Source organism: Lampris incognitus, chromosome 10 (genome assembly GCF_029633865.1).
Source record: "Lampris incognitus isolate fLamInc1 chromosome 10, fLamInc1.hap2, whole genome shotgun sequence".
In the NCBI taxonomy this organism is placed as follows: domain Eukaryota; kingdom Metazoa; phylum Chordata; class Actinopteri; order Lampriformes; family Lampridae; genus Lampris; species Lampris incognitus.
The window spans coordinates 29778120-29796442 of NC_079220.1; the positions used below are offsets into that span (position 1 = coordinate 29778120).

General features: G+C 47.2%; 1 protein-coding gene across 1 annotated transcript in view; it reads left to right on the plus strand.

The window, feature by feature from the left end:
* znf385c (zinc finger protein 385C) overlaps nt 1-10814 on the plus strand; it is a 271270-nt gene extending 260456 nt beyond the window's left edge. The window contains exon 10 of the mRNA XM_056288196.1: nt 10587-10814. Coding sequence (XP_056144171.1) covers nt 10587-10814 — 228 coding nt within the window. The remainder of the gene's footprint in view (nt 1-10586) is intronic.
* Nucleotides 10815-18323: the final 7509 nt, after the last annotated feature.

Below are 18323 nucleotides of genomic sequence, written 5' to 3' on the forward strand. Positions count from 1 at the left end.
CACACACCAAAAGCCCTACAAAACACTGTTGGCAGTTGTAACTGCATACAGGAGAATGGGACTGATTATCAACACCCAAAAGACCGGTGACTGTTCCTGCTTTCAAATATCTGGGAAGCATGCTATCTGCCACCTGCATAATGGACGATGAGATTCAGCACCGCCTCAAACAAGCCTCAACATCTTTTGGTCGTCTAAGGAGAAAGGTTTTCCAGAACAGCAACCTCAGTTTACAGAGCAGTGTGCATCTCCACATTACTCTATGGATGTCAGGCATGGACCATCTACAGCCACCATCTCAGAAGCCTGGAGGCCTTCCATGTGAAATGTCTCCAGAGGATCCTCGGCATTACTTGGGAGGACAGAGTGCCACACAGAGGTGTTGGAGTGGGCAGGCAGCTGCAGCGTGGAGTCTACCCTAAACGCCATCAACTCAGGTGGCTTGGGCATGTTATTCACATGCCCAGCGAACGACTCCCACGTAAAGTCCTCTACGGCCAACTACACCTTGGTCAATGCACTCCTGGTGGGCAGAAGAAGCGGTTGAAAGACCAAATTAAGACCACACTAAAAAGATGCCAGATCCACCCCTCTTCTTTGGAGGAACTTGCTCCCTGCCGCACCAACTGGCGCTCTTACGTCTCAGAGGGAGTGAAGTATATGGAAAACCAGCACACAGAACACCGTGTAGCAAAGCGTGTGAAGAGGCATGCTCGCAAAGCTACCCCTGCCCCCAGCACCACTTTTACATGCCCGGTCTGCAACCGCAACTGTGCATCCAGGATCGGACTATTCAGCCACCAAAGGACTCACAAATAGGAGAAGATGGTCATCATCGGACACAATGGACAACCAGCAAGCAAGCAAGATGGTGACAGATGTTCTCTTAGCGCCCCCCCCCCCCCCAGTTCGGGGATGGTCATTCCCTCGTCACATCGATGGCTCCTTTGACTCCCTGTTCAAACCAGCATTCCTCCCTATCAAGGATGTGCACATCCTCATCCCTGAAAGAGTGGCTACTGGCCTGTAGATGGGTGTGAACTGTGGAGTCCTGGCCTGACATGTTAGCTCTTCTGTGTTGTGCCATTCTCTTGACCAGCGTCTGTTTAGTTTCCCCGATGTACAAGTCATGGCAATCCTCCCAGCACTTAACAACGTACACTATATTGCTCTATTTGTGCCAGGGGACGCGATCCTTGGGGTGGACCAACTTCTGGCGCAGCAGGTTTTGGAGTTTGAAAGCAACTGAGATGTGGTGTTTGGAAAATACGTGTCTCAACTGTTCTGACACTCCCGCCACATATGGAATCACCACTGGTTTACGCTGTTGTCCTTCTCCTCTCTTCAATCGGCTGGTGCACTGTTTGGGCATCTTACTGGCTTTGACAAATGCCCAGTTAGGATAAGCACACTTAACCAGGGTGTACTGTCAGCAAGGTCACTGGCAGCAAGTGTCAACACCTTCCTTACATTACGACTCTGAAGACGGTTAGTGCCATCTAATGGTGTCCACCCTTAGATGGCAGAGAAGTACTAAATGTTATGACTATAACAGCACACAGGGCCTGTTTAATGTGGGATTTCTCCCCTTCCCCGGCAGCTGTGTCAGTGGGGACGTTGTCAGCTCAGTGGTACAGCGTCCTGATGACTCCTAGTTTGTGCTCCAGTAGATGATGAGAGTCAAACCTTAAGTACTGATCAGTATGTGTTGGTTTATGGTAAACATCAACAATCAAATGTCCCCTATCACCAATTGCGATTTCACAGTCTAAGAAGGCTAACCTGTCCTTTTCCCATCCTCCCTGGTGAACTTGATGTGGTTGTCCACAGAGGTAATGTGGTCAGTGAAATGGATACCTGTGTAGCACACTTGATAAGAATGACACTTACAAGGGCTGGTGTTTTTGTTGTTTTACTCCATCTGTCAAATAGACATTACAGAGGACACGTTTTCAGAGCATGGCTCACTATACGAACGGCAACACTCATCTCCAATTTATACACAATAAGAGCACCAAATATATTCTTCCATAAATTCACATTAGTCTAGCCTACCGCTAGCAAAGCTAAACAGTATATAACGTTACGGAACATGGGGGGATCAAAATAGCAACACACATAGGCCTACCTTCATATTTACACAGTGTGGAGACACTAAACATAGTAAAGGGAGACTAATCACACATACAGACAATGTCAAAGCCAAGCTACAGAACAATGGGTTCAGACCGCGGGAGCTATGGCTATGCTAACGTTAGCAACTCGCTAGCAATCTAGCTAACGTTAGCCAGTGATATGACGTTATCAAAATAAATATGAAAGTCCCTTCGTGGGTATTTCTAATAGGCATCCATATCCCACCTACACATCATATTTAATCATCATCCTAATTCCATATGTCTAACTAGTCTGCTTACCTGTCAAATAGACATTACAGAGGACACGTTTTCAGAGCATGGCTCACTATACGAACGGCAACACTCATCTGACGACTCTACCCGAATGTCCCAGAGTGCACCGCGAGAGCCAGCACTACGTCACACAGGCTAGAAGCAATTAACCTGCAGTGCCCTCCTGTGGCGAGAACCGGCTATCACAACAACACAGCAGACAATTCCCTCTTTACTAGTAGTGAGTGGTCAATGAAGATAAGTATATAAAATAAAAAATAGATGGGGGGCTACTAAATCCCAAGTACCCCACACTCTCCCCTCAAAAAGATAATGGCCTCCCGACATAACAAATCTACCAGTCCACATTGCATAACTTTTCATTGAAAAGATAGGTTATTACTAAGCAGGAGTCAATCTGGATACTGTACTGTAATCAGTCATAACATATAACACACATCTCCTATTAATGGTATATGTTTGCAGTAAATAATGTGCACTTGAATCCACTGCTTCGTCCGTCTTGAGGCCGGGGAGCTATAGTATCTGACTAAAAGCAAATAACTTTGTAATAGTAATATCCCTGGTGGTAACAGGTGTGTTCTAAAACACCAATGCTACAGTAACTCTATGTCTGGTGATCACAGGACAACTAAAATCACATAGCTATAACAATTGTAACATGTCAAAAGTTTTTTGGTTTTTTTTTTTTTTTTTTTTTTTTTTTTAAATTTAATTTATTTATTTATACTGACTTGTCTGATTTGCTTATCTACCAGACACACTAGGCTGCCCTAGTCTGTGATAAGTAAACACTGGTGTAGGTTTTCTATTTCTCAAAGGATATGCTTTTTCTCTGGCAGGCTGCACAGCTTCCCCTGGAGGAGGCTGCAAGGCATCTTCTGGTGGAGGCTGCAAGGCATCTTCCGGGCTCTTGTCATCATCGGGCTCATCCTCTTCTTCAGCTCCAGATGTCTCGCCATTCTCTGACACTGTCCCATTGTCCTCTATTGTTGCAGGCTGCTCCGCAAAATCCTCTTCATCTTGACCGTCTCTTTCCTCCGGATAGAACTCCAAGGCGTCTGGGCTCAGCTGACTCTGGATCCGCTCACTGGCTCTGACTGTTGGTCGTCCCACGATGCATCTCCAGTTATCCTCATCATCTGAGTCACTGTCCTGTTCCTGGTTCCACTGCATTTGTCTGTCTGTCTTCTTTCTCTCCCGTCTAGGTTTCACAGGTAAGTCCTCTTCTCTTGGTTCCACCGGCAGGAAGTCGCATGGCAGAAGAAGGCTCCTATGCATGATTCTGGTTCGTCCTTTTCCATTCTCCGGCTTCAGCTCATACACAGGGCTGTCAGCGTGCTTCCTCTGTGTTACTACATGCACCTGGTCCTCCCAGAATGGTCTTAATTTCCCCGGTCCTCCTTTCTCGTTCAGGTTGCGGATGAGAACTCTGCATCCGGGGTACAGCTCTATCCCGTGGGCCTTTTTGTCGTATAGTGTTTTGTTTCTGGCCCCCTCCTTCCGTGCTGTCTCTGATGCTAGGCGATAGGCGTCATTCATGCGGGCCTTCCACTTCTCTGCATATTCTTGATGGGATAGTGCCTGGTCCTTTGCTCTAAGGCCAAACATCAGGTCAATGGGAAGTCTTGGATTTCTGCCGAACAACAGATAGTAAGGTGCAAATCCGGTCGCTTCATTTCGGGTGCAGTTGTATGCATGTATCACCTTTGGGAGTGACGCTTTCCAATCCGTTTTCGCAACCGCTGGCAGGTTTCTCAGCATCGCCAGAACCGTTCTGTTGAAACGCTCGACCTGACCATTTCCTTGCGGGTGATACGGTGTTGTGTGAGAACCCCTGACTCCACTGTACTCCTGCAGCTTGGCGAAGAGCTTATTGTCAAACTCCTTCCCTTGGTCATGATGCAGCGTCGCCGGGAAACCAAATCTCAGCACAAAGTCCCCGAATACCTTCTCTGCGGCGGTCTTGGCAGCTTTGTTTCTGCATGCATAGGCTTGAACAAAACGGGTAAAGTGGTCCATAACCCCCAGTATATACTCGTACCCTCCCTTACACTTCTCTAAGTGTAAGAAGTCAATGGAGACCATCTCAAATGGGTGTGTGGTCACGATGTTGGTGAGAGGGGCTCTGGTTGGTTTGTTGGGGCGCTTGGTCTTCAGGCAGCTACACACCTGTGTGATGTAATGTTCCACATCTTTCTGCATGTGAGGCCAATAGAAACGGTCCCTCAACAGGTGCAACACCCTCTCCACGCCTAGATGGCCCAGGTCTCTGTGCAGTTCTTTATACACCAGCTCATGGAACTTTTTCGGCAGGACTAGCTGAGTTCGGGTAGCTGTTTTCCGGCGCAGGATGCCATCATCATCAAGGCACAGCCGATGCTTCTCTCTCATGAGTGTCGCAACACCCCTGCTCGCACACTGTGTTTTTCCCCGAGGCCACTGATTGGAGGTTATGTACTTCAGCACCTCACCAATGACAGCATCCTCCCTCTGGGCGTCTCTCACCGTCTGACTGGGTATCTCTGCCACAGGTGATGTATGTTCCCTCTCAAACTCGGCTTGTGCTGTGGCTATGGTTACCGGACACATCCAAGGCTCAGCTCTCTCCAGCTGTACTGACAGCGCCTGGGTCACACTGTTCATGACCTCGGGGTGTACTTCTTGTGAACAGGTCTGCATGTACTGCTCCATCGGCATGCCTGAGAGGCCATCTGCGTCCCCATTGGCTCGTCCAGGCCGGTACTTGATAGAGAACTGGAAATCGGCTAACTCTGCTACCCACCTGTGGGTGGTCGCATTCAGTTTGGCTGTCGTGAGCACATAGGTGAGGGGATTATTGTCTGTGTAGACAGTGAATGATGGAGCGTGGTAGAGGTAATCTCTAAATCTCTCACATATGGCCCATTTCATCGCGAGGAACTCCAACTTCCCTGAGTGGAGATGGTAGTTCTTCTCAGGAGTTGTCAGTGTCCTAGACCCGTACGCGATGACTGCCAGCCCACCCTGTGACTGTCTTTGATACAATACTGCCCCGAGGCCCTCACGTGACGCGTCGCAGTGCAGGATAAAGGGCTGTTCAAAGTCTGGGTAGCCCAACACTGGTGGCTGGATGAGGAATTCAATCAACTGACAGAGGACCTGTTGGTGTTCAGCTGTCCACTTAACTGGGTGAGAGGAGGGCAGATTGTCTCGGGAGCCCTTCCTCCCCTTGTCCTTTCTCTTTTGTTTGAGCTTCCCCGCTGCTGTCTTCTCTGGGGTGAGGAGGTCATAGAGAGGCCTTGCGATTCGGGAGAAGTTAGGTATGTAGGGCCGGTAATACGAGATGAATCCCAGCATCTTCCTGAGCTCTCCGATGGTCGTAGGTTCTCTCTCCTTCAGTGCCTGGACCGGGGCCACATCAGCGGGGTCCATTGTGTATCCATCCTTGGTTACAAGCCTTCCCAGGAACCTTACTTGGTTTTTGAAGAGTTCACATTTTCTTGCCGTCAGCTTGATTCCATGGCTTCTGTAGCGGTGCAGTACTCTTCTCAGGTGCTGGAGGTGTTCGTCGAATGTGGTTGAGCGGACCAGGTTGTCATCTAAATACGACTGACAAATGTCGTCCCTCAGCCCAATCAAACATTCCTCCATGGACCTCTGGAACTCTGCTGGTGCTGAGGACAGTCCGAAGGGAATTCTCACCCATTCATATAATCCCCACGGGGTGATGAATGCAGTCAGTGGGCGGCTGGACTCCTCAAGAAACCCCTGGTGATATGCCTTCCCCTGATCCAAGACAGAAAACCAGGCACTCCCCTTCAGGCTGTCGAGCATATCCTGGATGCGTGGTATTGGATGGCGGTCTGGGATGGACCTCTTGTTCAACTCACGGTAGTCACAGCAGAGGCGGAGGCTCCCATCCTTTTTCCGCACACACACGATTGGGCTTGAGTAGGGTGATTTTGACTTAGTTATCCAGCCTCTGTTCAGTAAATCCTCGAGGTATTCCTTCAGTTCTTTATGAAGAGGCTTTGGGACTGATGTGTATGTCCGCTTCACCGGTGTGGTGTCACTCAGGCGGATCTTGAGCTGGAGTGATGGAATAGTCCCCACATCATGGTCATCGCGTGCGAACACACTACTCTCCTCCCGCAGTAGCTCTCTCACCTGCAGTTGTTGTTCAGGTGTCAGGTGGTTCAGAGGGACAGGCGGGTCCCATAGATCTTCCTCCTGGTGTTCCGTCTTGACATCACCTGGCCCTTTCAGCTTTGTTGTGTCTCTAATCACAGGTCTTCGTTCTGTACCTGTTGTGGAGGTCCCTGGGATGACTGGGTTAACTGTACTAGTCCCATCCACATCCAACGGCTTCACGGCGGCAGGGTAGATGGCTCTAGTTCTTTGGGTCTGCCCCAGGGGAGTCCGTGGCGGCAGTGTGATGTCATGAGCTGTGACGTTAGTCACTGGGACAGCGATGCGTGACCAGGTTCCCTTCTGTAAACATACAATGTTTTCATCCACCTTCAGGCCCTCTGGCCACTTTGGGTTCACATTAGGCTCAAAGAGGACGTTCTGGTCTGCTTGGAGGGGCCCTGCTCTAACACCACACTTAACAGTCTTTGTCTGGCCCGCCGGAATAGTCATGCTTTCTCGGCCCACTTTAACCATCCCCTCACCTTCCATATCATCTCGGCTCTTTATCAGCTTCACGAGGACTTCAGCCTTCTTGTAGTCAACCGCGAACGCAATGCTTAGTGCCTTTGTGATTACACTTGATGGCTGTCCAGCTCCAGACTCTAACAGGTGTTCAATTACATTGTAACCGATGATCGGTTCTTCTGCGGTGCCCTGGTGTTTGGTTACTAGTATTGGCACAGTGAGTTCCATTGGTGGGGTCTGAGTGGTGCTATTCGGTGCTAACTGGACAGTCACTTCCACCCATCCAGAGAAAGGAATGGTTGTCTGGTTTGCTGCTTTACCAGTCAGGGTGCCAGGGCCAAGGATCTCTTCTGTGCTTCTCACCTTGGTGTGTGGGAGATGTTTTCCCCTCCATTCTTCACTGATTAGGCAGACCTGCGACCCGGTATCCCACAATGCCTGTGTGGCTACACCATCAATGTAACAGTTTATCATGTATTTCTTTCCAATTAGGTTCAGCAGCTGTGACTGGCGTTTTGAGGAGATATGACTCACTGTGGGTGCTTGCTGTCCCCGCCCTGCCTCGTCTCGCTGTCGGGCAGACACTCTGGCTTCTAGTAGCTGAATACTGTCGTCGATGAGCTTGCTGGTGACAGTACAGCTAGATGTGTCTACCTGCTCCGATTTTTCAGGCCTCTGAGCTCTACACCCTCTTGAAAGATGGCCACTCTGTCCGCATTTGAAACAGTGGTTGCACTGGTCGCCCCTTTCACTGTCTTGACAGGCTTTGCATCCGCGCTTCCTCACAGGCTGCTGCTGACGAGAAGGTCTTTGGCCAGAGGAGTGGTTCATGGCTTTTCTCATCTGTTCCATTTCTCCTTTCAGCTGTTGGATTATCTCGTAGAACGCAGACTCCTTTTGGTTCCCTGCCTGTGTCTTAAGGGCTTTCACACTCGCGGATGTTGATGGCGACGACTCCTGACCCCCGACCACTGCAGCTTCCGCTCCTAGATACTGATGTGCCTCAGCTCGCACTTCCCGCACTCTGGTTTCCTTACTGTGGGAGCTCTTCTTGAATTTCCGCTGTCTCTCTGACTCGAAACTTGCGGCCTCTATCATCTTAACAATGAGAACATCATCAGTAGTTGCTTGATCATCGAGATAGCTCTTGAGCTGATATTTTACCTGGTCACTCACTAGCCCAGTTCCCACAGCTCTTAGGAACTTCTTCTGTATCAGTTCAGGGCTGTATTGTTCATCAGAGCCAGGCTCTCTTGCTGCTGCTAAGAGTCTCTCTTTACATGCTATGGCTCGGAACAGGAAGTTCTGTGGTGACTCCTGACTGTCCTGTGTGATGTTGATTAGTCGGTGATATAGGTCCACAGAGCTATCCTCTTTGAAATGGCCTTTCAGAATGGTCCTCAGCTGAGGGAGGGTGAGTTCGGTTTTGATCTCTAACAAGTCACGGAGAGTCAGCCCAGGGCTGATGGCTCGGATTACAGCCTCTATTATCTCCAACTCGCTGTGGCCTTCTCTCACCCCCATATCAATCTGATGCGTAAGATTTATATAAGACAACTTGTCTATCTGCCCTCGTTCTCCTATTTGGCCATTTATCTTAAAGTCTCTGCGTATGGTCACTTCAGGGGGTTGGATTACTGACGGGATTGGGTTTGAAGGTTGACTAGGTCTACTGGGTTCTTTAAGACTTAGTTTCTCACTGAGGCGTGATATCTCTTCCTCAAGCGCTTTTGTGGATGCAGTAAAGCTGGACTGTAAGGCCTGATATTGTTCATGTAAGCTTGCCAATTCAGCAGCATCCTTGTTAGTACTGTCTGCACCTGCACCAGTATGTGACTCCGCCCCTCTCTGCTTCATTTCACTAGAGAGGTCCACTAGTCTGGACAGAAACTGACGTGCTACCTCTTCATCCTCCTTCTCAATTGCTTCATCCACAGTTTCACTAATAAGTCTGATCAGCGCATGCCTCTTTGTCTGGTTTTCAGTGGGGACTTTAGCAATAACACACACCTCTTTTAACTGGTCCAGCCCTAACTGCAGGAGGGTCTCACTCAGCCTGTCTTGCAGTTGCTCAAGCTCCAGTTCCATTGTTGGTCACGTGTTCTCACTCCGCTCCCCACTTCTTCTCCTGACAATGGTGGCAATGGCGCTGATCCCGGGTTTCGGCACCAATATTTGTAGCACACTTGATAAGAATGACACTTACAAGGGCTGGTGTTTTTGTTGTTTTACTCCATCTGTCAAATAGACATTACAGAGGACACGTTTTCAGAGCATGGCTCACTATACGAACGGCAACACTCATCTCCAATTTATACACAATAAGAGCACCAAATATATTCTTCCATAAATTCACATTAGTCTAGCCTACCGCTAGCAAAGCTAAACAGTATATAACGTTACGGAACATGGGGGGATCAAAATAGCAACACACATAGGCCTACCTTCATATTTACACAGTGTGGAGACACTAAACATAGTAAAGGGAGACTAATCACACATACAGACAATGTCAAAGCCAAGCTACAGAACAATGGGTTCAGACCGCGGGAGCTATGGCTATGCTAACGTTAGCAACTCGCTAGCAATCTAGCTAACGTTAGCCAGTGATATGACGTTATCAAAATAAATATGAAAGTCCCTTCGTGGGTATTTCTAATAGGCATCCATATCCCACCTACACAACATATTTAATCACCATCCTAATTCCATATGTCTAACTAGTCTGCTTACCTGTCAAATAGACATTACAGAGGACACGTTTTCAGAGCATGGCTCACTATACGAACGGCAACACTCATCTGACGACTCTACCCGAATGTCCCAGAGTGCACCGCGAGAGCCAGCACTACGTCACACAGGCTAGAAGCAATTAACCTGCAGTGCCCTCCTGTGGCGAGAACCGGCTATCACAACAACACAGCAGACAATTCCCTCTTTACTAGTAGTGAGTGGTCAATGAAGGTAAGTATATAAAATAAAAAATAGATGGGGGGCTACTAAATCCCAAGTACCCCACACCTGGATTGTTGAGCATACATAAAGAGAGCTTTTTGGTGCATTACCACCACCTTCTGGCTTTTTTGGGGGGGGGGGGGTTAAAGTTCACAACACGACTTCACACAAATGGGCCATGTAGTGACACGCCTACACACCACTGCAGCAAGGCACTGCATTGTCTGGTTCTGTTTGAACCCAGTCTAAGCTTAGGTAAGTTCAATGAAATAGGATGGAGGGAACATAGGGCTGAGGGAACAAAGACATGCTCCCTCTCAGCATATCATGAATATTTTAAGTGTATGTTGATGAGAACAGCCATCAGGTAGCCGCTCCTATCTGCTAATTAGCATGCATAAAAATCTGAGCCTGCTCATCAAACTGTAACCAAATGTACTGAAAGGGTAAAAATGCAGGGGAAATGTGCTTGCTGGGAAAATATGTGCTCTAGCATAGGTAAATGTATGCTGCTCTGACATAAATAATGAATAAATATATTCTTCTCTTCCTCCCATCCCTCTCTCCTCCTGTCTGATCTAGACCAAATTGGCCTTGCAGAAGCAGCTGACCAAGAGCCTGACAACTGGCTTCCTGCCGAGCCCCCTCACCCCACCGACTCTGTGCACAGTGGCAACTAACCCACTGGCTTTGCGCCACCCAGCGGGTACCACCTTCATCCAGACCCCCTTCCTGGGTCCCGCCCTGTTCCGGCCTGCCCCAGGGCCATTGCGGGCCACACACACACCCATCATCTTCTCCCCTTACTAAAGACTCAGCCCCCTTCCCTGTGATCCACCACCCTCGTCCTTGTACCAAACCCTTGAAGCCCTCTCTTTGTGTGACCTGCACGGCAAGGGCCACGCGCAAACTATGCAGCCCGTCAGAACCAACACGGGGAGAGCGCACAAGCCTTGGCCCTCAGTAAACCATGGGGCCAGGGAGCAGTTCCTGTCATTAGGGCCAAGGTCCCGCCTCCTCACTACGCCTTCTGTCTGCTCCTCCTATTGTGACCTCAGCAGCAGGACAGGCCTCCAAGTGTCCATTGCTGGAGGTCTTTTTCATAGCCATTTCATGGGTCAACATGGTTTGGAGTATTAGTATTATTGTGTAATTTATTAGAGAACAAACAGAATTCTAGATGTATGTTTAGTGAGGTTGCCACAAAATAAGGTCCCTTTACTTGATGCTCTTTGAAAACATTTTTTTAACTGAATTGGTTTGGGGGGGGTTAATGCAGGGTAAGCATATCATAGACCATGGCAGCAGCTGACTCCAACTCATTTTCCTCTATGGCTGAAAACAGGCAAATTGTCTTGGCTCGACAGGTCGTAAAGCCTTCTTCAGATCCACAAGCCCAAAGCAGTAAGGATCATCAGAAGTTAAATGGATTCACACTATATCTTTGGATATGGCAGAGATCAAACAACTGTCTGGACCAGTACCCTCTCTACACCCTTCACAAACGTAGAGGTCCTCGACCTGTATCTTAGTGGACCATCAGAACCGCATCCGTAATGAAGCTTCTCTGGAGCTGTACAGCCCTGTGGCCTGGCAGCCTGCTCCCAAACAAGGTTTTCCAGAGCCCTGAACTCATACGCAGATTCCATGATTAAACTATATCCCCCCCCCTCTCCCTCTGCCTCTCCATCTGAGTCACAGGCACAGTCATAGCCAATCATGATTCATTTCTTACCCTGTTTTCCCAGGATTAAGCACTCATTACGCCTCTGAAAAGGTCAGCTTGTCAACTTGATTTTGTTTCAGTTTGCAAATCTGCCTCGGTTAAGACTTCCTGCTCTGCGGCGTAACTCATGCCACACAACGTGAGCGCTCTATTGGAGTAAAAGGCGAGCAGCACAAAATGTGATTTTTGCAGATGTGGGTGTCTTACATAGTGAAGTGGCGTTAACTCTACACTAACAATTGATGGTTTCCCCCTTCCCTTATTCTTCACCCCGCTGTCATCATATTTGCCCCTTTTGTTTGCTCTGTTATCTCAGCCGGACATATTCAGGAAGAGAAAACGTCCTCACTCAACATACACACACACACACACACACACACACACACACACACACACACACACACACACACACACACACACACACACACAAACTATAATGGGAGGGAAATGAAGCGATAAGATTACACATCTCGTTAAAATGTTTAGACTGTGCATAAGCCTGGTTGACAGAGGGAGGGGAATACAACACAGATTAAAGGCCCCCCTCTTTTTTTCTCCCCTATTGTACCTGTCCAATTACCCCACTCTTCTGAGCCGTCCCGGTCGCTGCTCCACCCCTTCTGCCGAGCCGAGGAGGGCTGCAGACTACCACATGTCTCCTCTGTTACATATGGAGTCACCAGCTGCTTCTTTTCACCTGACAGCGAGGAGTTTCGCCAGGGGGACGTAGCGCGTGAGAGGATCACGCTATTCCCCCCAGTTCCCCCCTCCCCCCTGAACGGGTGCCCTGACCGACCAGAGGAGGCGCTAGTGCAGCGACCAGGACACATACCCACATCCGGCTTCCCACCCGCAGACACGGCCAATTATGTCTGTAGGGACGCCTGACCAAGCCGGAGGTAACACGGGGATTAAAAGCACCTTTAAACTGATTTACTTACAAAAGCAATGAAAATTGTTTTGACATCAATCTTTTTTTCCCCCACTGTTTTCACAATGTTGCGGTGGTTTAGGTAAGCATTTTGCTCTCATGACAACAACCCAGTGGGAATGATTGCGTTTCAGTTTTGTCCATGACTAAAGTCAACTCTGGTTCTTGATTCTCGCACATTTTAAAGCAATACATCCCATATCTGCATTTTACATGGTATTTTCAGCGTGAAAGACGGCTTTATCAGTTCTGTGCTGTACACCTGTAAAACAATGCATCACATCCCTCTGCAGAGCCATGGGGCCAACTCTGAATCGGCAGTGAAAAATAATTTGAAGTGATAGGTTCTCCTAATGGCAATGCCCTTGATGCTTGATGCTCATGATGAATCTCCACTTATTGTGACTCGGCTGAATTGTCCCATTTACAGTTGCTCTCGTGCCTGCAGAGAGGGCCCTTCAGCCCAGTCTGTCACTGCTGTTTCACCTTTTTGTGGCGCAAGATAACCTTTTTATGTATTCCACAAAGCAAGCAACGTTACATTAGCGATGTTAGCGATGAGTGTTTTGGATAATTGTCCCCAAGTGTAACATCAAATGTCATATTGCTGTCTCGACCTACGCCCGTCTCCCTTCCGACGAGGATTACTGCAAACAGTCCACCAGAACAGACACGCGCTGAGGTCTCCTGAGGACTCGATAACACACACGTTACCAAATAACGGTCATTTTACTTCTGTCCACCTGATAAACAGTATTGGAGAGGATCCTATGGGTTTTCATTGTGCACTATGTATTGTTGTCTGTGATGCAGCAGCGCCATCTGTCGTGGAAACTTTGTAATTGCAATCCAGTACTAGGTTTTTGTTTTTTGTTTTTTTTGTTCTGTGAACTTCATTTCAGATTGCGGTCCCGTGTATTTTTGGAAATGCGAAGCCACCTGGTCCTCGTGCCATACCAATGTGAACCAGCCAGCCTATAATCTTCATTATTTGTTTCTGCCATTCAGTCAGAGCTCCGAGTTTAAGAACTATAAGGAAACTCTTTTTCTTTAAATAAAGACTCTAGAGAAAGCAGGTTATATGTAGAAAATCATAGAATAACTAGACATTTTATCACAGTTGCTATTGTTATCTGTATCATGATGAATTACTATCATAGAAGAGAGTAGATTATGTTACTGTAGCTATGAACAGTATACACTGCTGTAAGGGAAAGGGAAATGCTTCTGTTGTTTTTATTTCTAATTTGTTTATTTACATGGTTTTACCTACTTGGTTTTTTTTTAAGTATAAGAGACAAAAAATATTTAAAAAAAGTGCTTGAGTGAGTCTTCTTCCCTTGTTCAAGGCAACTGAATTGATATTGGAATTAAAGACCTTTACTGACATTATCCAAAACTCACTTTAGCAATTCCTTCTCAGGGGTTGTAGCAAGGTTAAGGGATGTGACCATCCATTCAGTGTATATTTGTAGATGGAAGGCAATACTGTATTAGGAGGAGGCCTACAAAGCCTTAGAGCAGCTGCACCATTCACCAAACATGGGATGGAGATAGACAACAAGATTTTAAAATTTGTGAAAAATGTTAAAATGTTTAGATTTAATTATGGATATAATAGTGTGTGTGTGTGTGTGTGTGTGTGTGTGTGTGTGTGTGTGTGTGTGTGTGTGTGTGTGTGTGTGGTACATTTAATTGCAGTTGAGTGAAATATCAGTATACATGTCTGAGTCATTATTTGAGTGACTACGGCATCCCAGAAGATGCTGCTCAGATTGACCTTAACATTTGAGCAATAACAAAATGCAAAATGGGCTCCGGGATCAAGACAATATCTATTGGGAAGAAGACAGTTCATGAAAATACAACAGCGACATGGATGATTTTACATCCACCCCCACCCCCACACGTCCAAACAGAAATCACTTCCAGCTCTTCTGCATGCATGTGGTTACAGATGATTAAACAAAGATAAGACCTCCAAAGATTTCATATATTTCCGGCTGAAACGGTCACAGAAACGCTCCGTCCAGAATTTGCACATTACCCCTCTCTGCAGCAGTGGCTGCCTGCTGACACGAAGATGCCTCAGAACAGGTATTCAGATGAGCTCCAAAGCTTCAAGGCTGCATGGGCTCTGTGAAAGAACCTCCCCCACCACCACCACATCCTCTTGCTCCCTATCCCACACCTGTGTTCTTGTGGTGGGCGGAGCCACCCAGCGGTTCTCATTTCCCCCTCATAGTCCTAATCAGCAGGTACGGTGACTTGTTGAGATACAGTAGCAGAGGGGAAAAAAACAAGTATAAACTACCACTTTTATGTAGTCTCGAATCACTGGTCGCAGAGAGAAGCGTACTCAATGTGCTGGAGTAGCTGTTCTGGTTTATTGCTGGGCTAATCTCCTCCATCTTCAGTTTATTTCTCTATAGACAGCCACTACATCATACTCTGGAAGAGCTCCGGCTGCTGTCTGAACAACGCTCGGCTCCTACTGGATAATGGATCATTATTTGTTTCTAGACGTCAATACTGCACCCAACGCAGGTTAACCAATATGTTCAGTGTTTGCAAAAGTGCAACACTGCCTTGTTTCTGCTGGTGTGCACTGTTCTCCCTGACCCTTCCCTGCCATACATCCACACCATGCAGAGGAGCACCCGTCCCCGGGCTGCGTTTATAATTTTTGTGAATTGTGACATTCCAGACATTAAGTGCTTTTCTCCATCCAACACTGCTATCATGCAATATGGCCAGTTAGCTCTGGTTGTTTTGCACCATCAACACCCTAGTTTTCTTTGAAGGTGAGCCGTTCTGTGCACCCCCGCTGTGCTGGGTGTTGTGCTCGGCGCCGCACAACCTCTTTGTGGAAAGGATAGATAAGCACAAACATCAGCCCCAAACACCTCTTCTGGTGCCAATCAAAGGGGAAGCCGCGGGATCCCTCGGTCTGACTGAAATCCAGCCGAGCGGCAGGAGGACACCATGACCTTGGCTGAGCCATGACACCGGTGCATCCACCGCATCGATCCCTCGCGTTATCTGAATGCGCTAGATGGATGGACTGACACCCTTATCTCCTGCTGCGTGTGCCCTCTCTCTTCCTCTCAATGTCAACCCAGTGTGTGCGCATGTGCGCGCGTGCGTGTGTGGGGGTCGCGGGTGTGCGTGCTTGTGCGTGTGCGTGTGCTTCATATCACTTATCTGTGACTGCTTCCTTTCATTTTAAAGCAGACGGCACATTACAAAATCCGTATCGTAGTGCTGATGAAAATACAAGCGACCTTTCATGGGGGACATGGCCAGTTCATTGTTGTGATGCTTTTTCCTTAATGATGTTCATTGTACATTTTACTATCATGACTTTTATGATGTACCACAAGAGCTGTATGGTGGATATAAAGAGATATTTTGATAAGATATTACTTACTAAAGCGTTTCAATGATTAGGGGTTTTTTTTCCAACATCTGTGTAGATGTTGCTAGGTCACTCATATGTGTGGGTTCAGGAAGAAATGAGGAGGAGGAGGGACGAGTTGAGTGGTGAAATAACCAGATTCGATCCTCACCTTACACAGTGTGTTTGTTTGGTGGTTTACTTGTGGTAGGTGTCTATCCATCGACTCATGTCCGCCGGGGTGTCAACGTGTCCTCCTGCAGAATGCCAAGGGTGTCAAACCCTTTTAACCTAAAATTGCACATATTTGCATTAAAATGAGTTTTACATCCGTCCATCCATTATCCAAACCGCTTAACCTGCTCTCAGGGTCATGGGGTCAACTGCACACAAAAAAGTTATGATAAGATCTACCTAAAACGTCGACGAGCCGTCAAAATGACGGCGCGTAATTTGTACGTCATCGTGCGCGTCATGTCACTATTTATGGCGTGTGTTGGTCTTGTCATTTCCTTCGTGGTTAATCTCTGTCCCAGAAACACACTAGCGTTCTCCAGTGCAGAGTAATAGTCTAAACTTGATTTTTGATTATTGCCAACATGTCTGGTTACAGACGCCGTTACAGACGCACCATGCCTACCACCGAGGCGTTCTAGTATGTACAGGCGTTGGACAGCGGCCATTTTAAATTGTTTGTAAAAATAGTATTAAAGTTGTTAAAATGTTAATTTTGGTGTCAGTCGTTACTTAACAGACATACTAACATATGCAATTCATTAATATCTCAACTGGGTGTTTAGCTTGACAGAATATAGAGTTTAAAACCGTGGGGGGTCATTTTGACGGCCCGCGGTCGTTCCAGTAGTTTTTAAATTCTGGTCGTTTGGGATTATTCCAATTGTTATTTTCAGTTCTTTTTTTACATTTCACGTTTTATAGGTCTTGATACGTTTGTTAGATTAGCAATATGTGCTTTCCGTTTTGTTTTTCAGGTAATATTTTCCCTTTTTTAATTTTGCCATTCAAGTCTCTCTGAAGTTTAAATTGTTTAAAAAAATATAGTTGTTAATTTTGGTGACAGTCGTTTCCTAACATACTAATATGTGCAACGCATTAATAACCAATCTCAATTGGGCATTTATCTTGACAAAATATAGAGTTTAAAAACCGGCCGTCATTTTGACGGCCCATGGTCGTTTTAGGTTGGAGTGAAATCCTGGTCGTTCTCGTGTTAAAGAGAAGCATGTAAGCAATGATCAAGATTGCTTCTTGGCAGAAATATCACCTTTTTCGTGTTTTCAAAACCACTCCACTCAGTACCCCTCGGCTGTATTCTAGTTGAACCCTGTGGCTCCAGCGTGAAGGATGAGTCTCACATGATCTCCAGCAGACAATGTGACGACCAACATTTGACAGAAGCGACAGCTCGAGGGCAGGCGATACTTCCAGCTGGAGAAAGCAGCCTAATACCCCGGCCTGTATAGTATAAAGGTGCCTCTGTGGTTAAATAGTACAATACTGTGTGGAATTGCCTCTCTACGAACTAGCAAATCCCCCAAAAGAGCAGATCACGACCGAGTGATGGGAGATGGATAAACTGTGATGAGACGGGTCAGCGCAACAGCTGCCGAGGTTGCGCTGCCATATCCACTGTTTAAAAAAAAGAAAAGAAAGAAAAGGAGGGTTATAACATTGTATTTGTTGTCGGTGTCTCTGGGGAGAGTTTGGTGTTCAGCTGCAGTCGTGTGAGAGCGGGAGAGGCAGCCGTGTTTGGTCTGCAGCAGTGAAACGCCATTATTGGTGCAGATAAGAGGGCACGGCCACGGTCGCGCCCCGTGACTGTGACGACGGGGGAAATTTCTCTTTCTGCCGTCGCTGCAGTCTAATGGAAGACAAGGCTTCATAAATCATTCGGGAAAATGACAAATCTATCCCTTGCCTTGCAATGCTCAGAGTGTGTATTTCTCATTTCTGCTGGTGCATTTCCAAGATTGGCTCTTTTCTTATTGCCAGAGGTCAGTGTAGTCACGGAGCTATTTCACAGAGAATTGAACGCCTTTGTTAAAATGTGACAGCAGAATGGATTAGACCCCCCCTCCCCCACCACCACCGTTTGCACTCTGAGTTTATGTGCAAAGACATCAAATTAACATTACTGTGCCGTCTTCATAATCCAAATGTGGGCTAACAATGACTGCGCCGTTTCGTGTGAGGCATCGTCAGCGTATCGGTTTCCTTTTCGTCGTTAAAAGGAGGATGATTGAA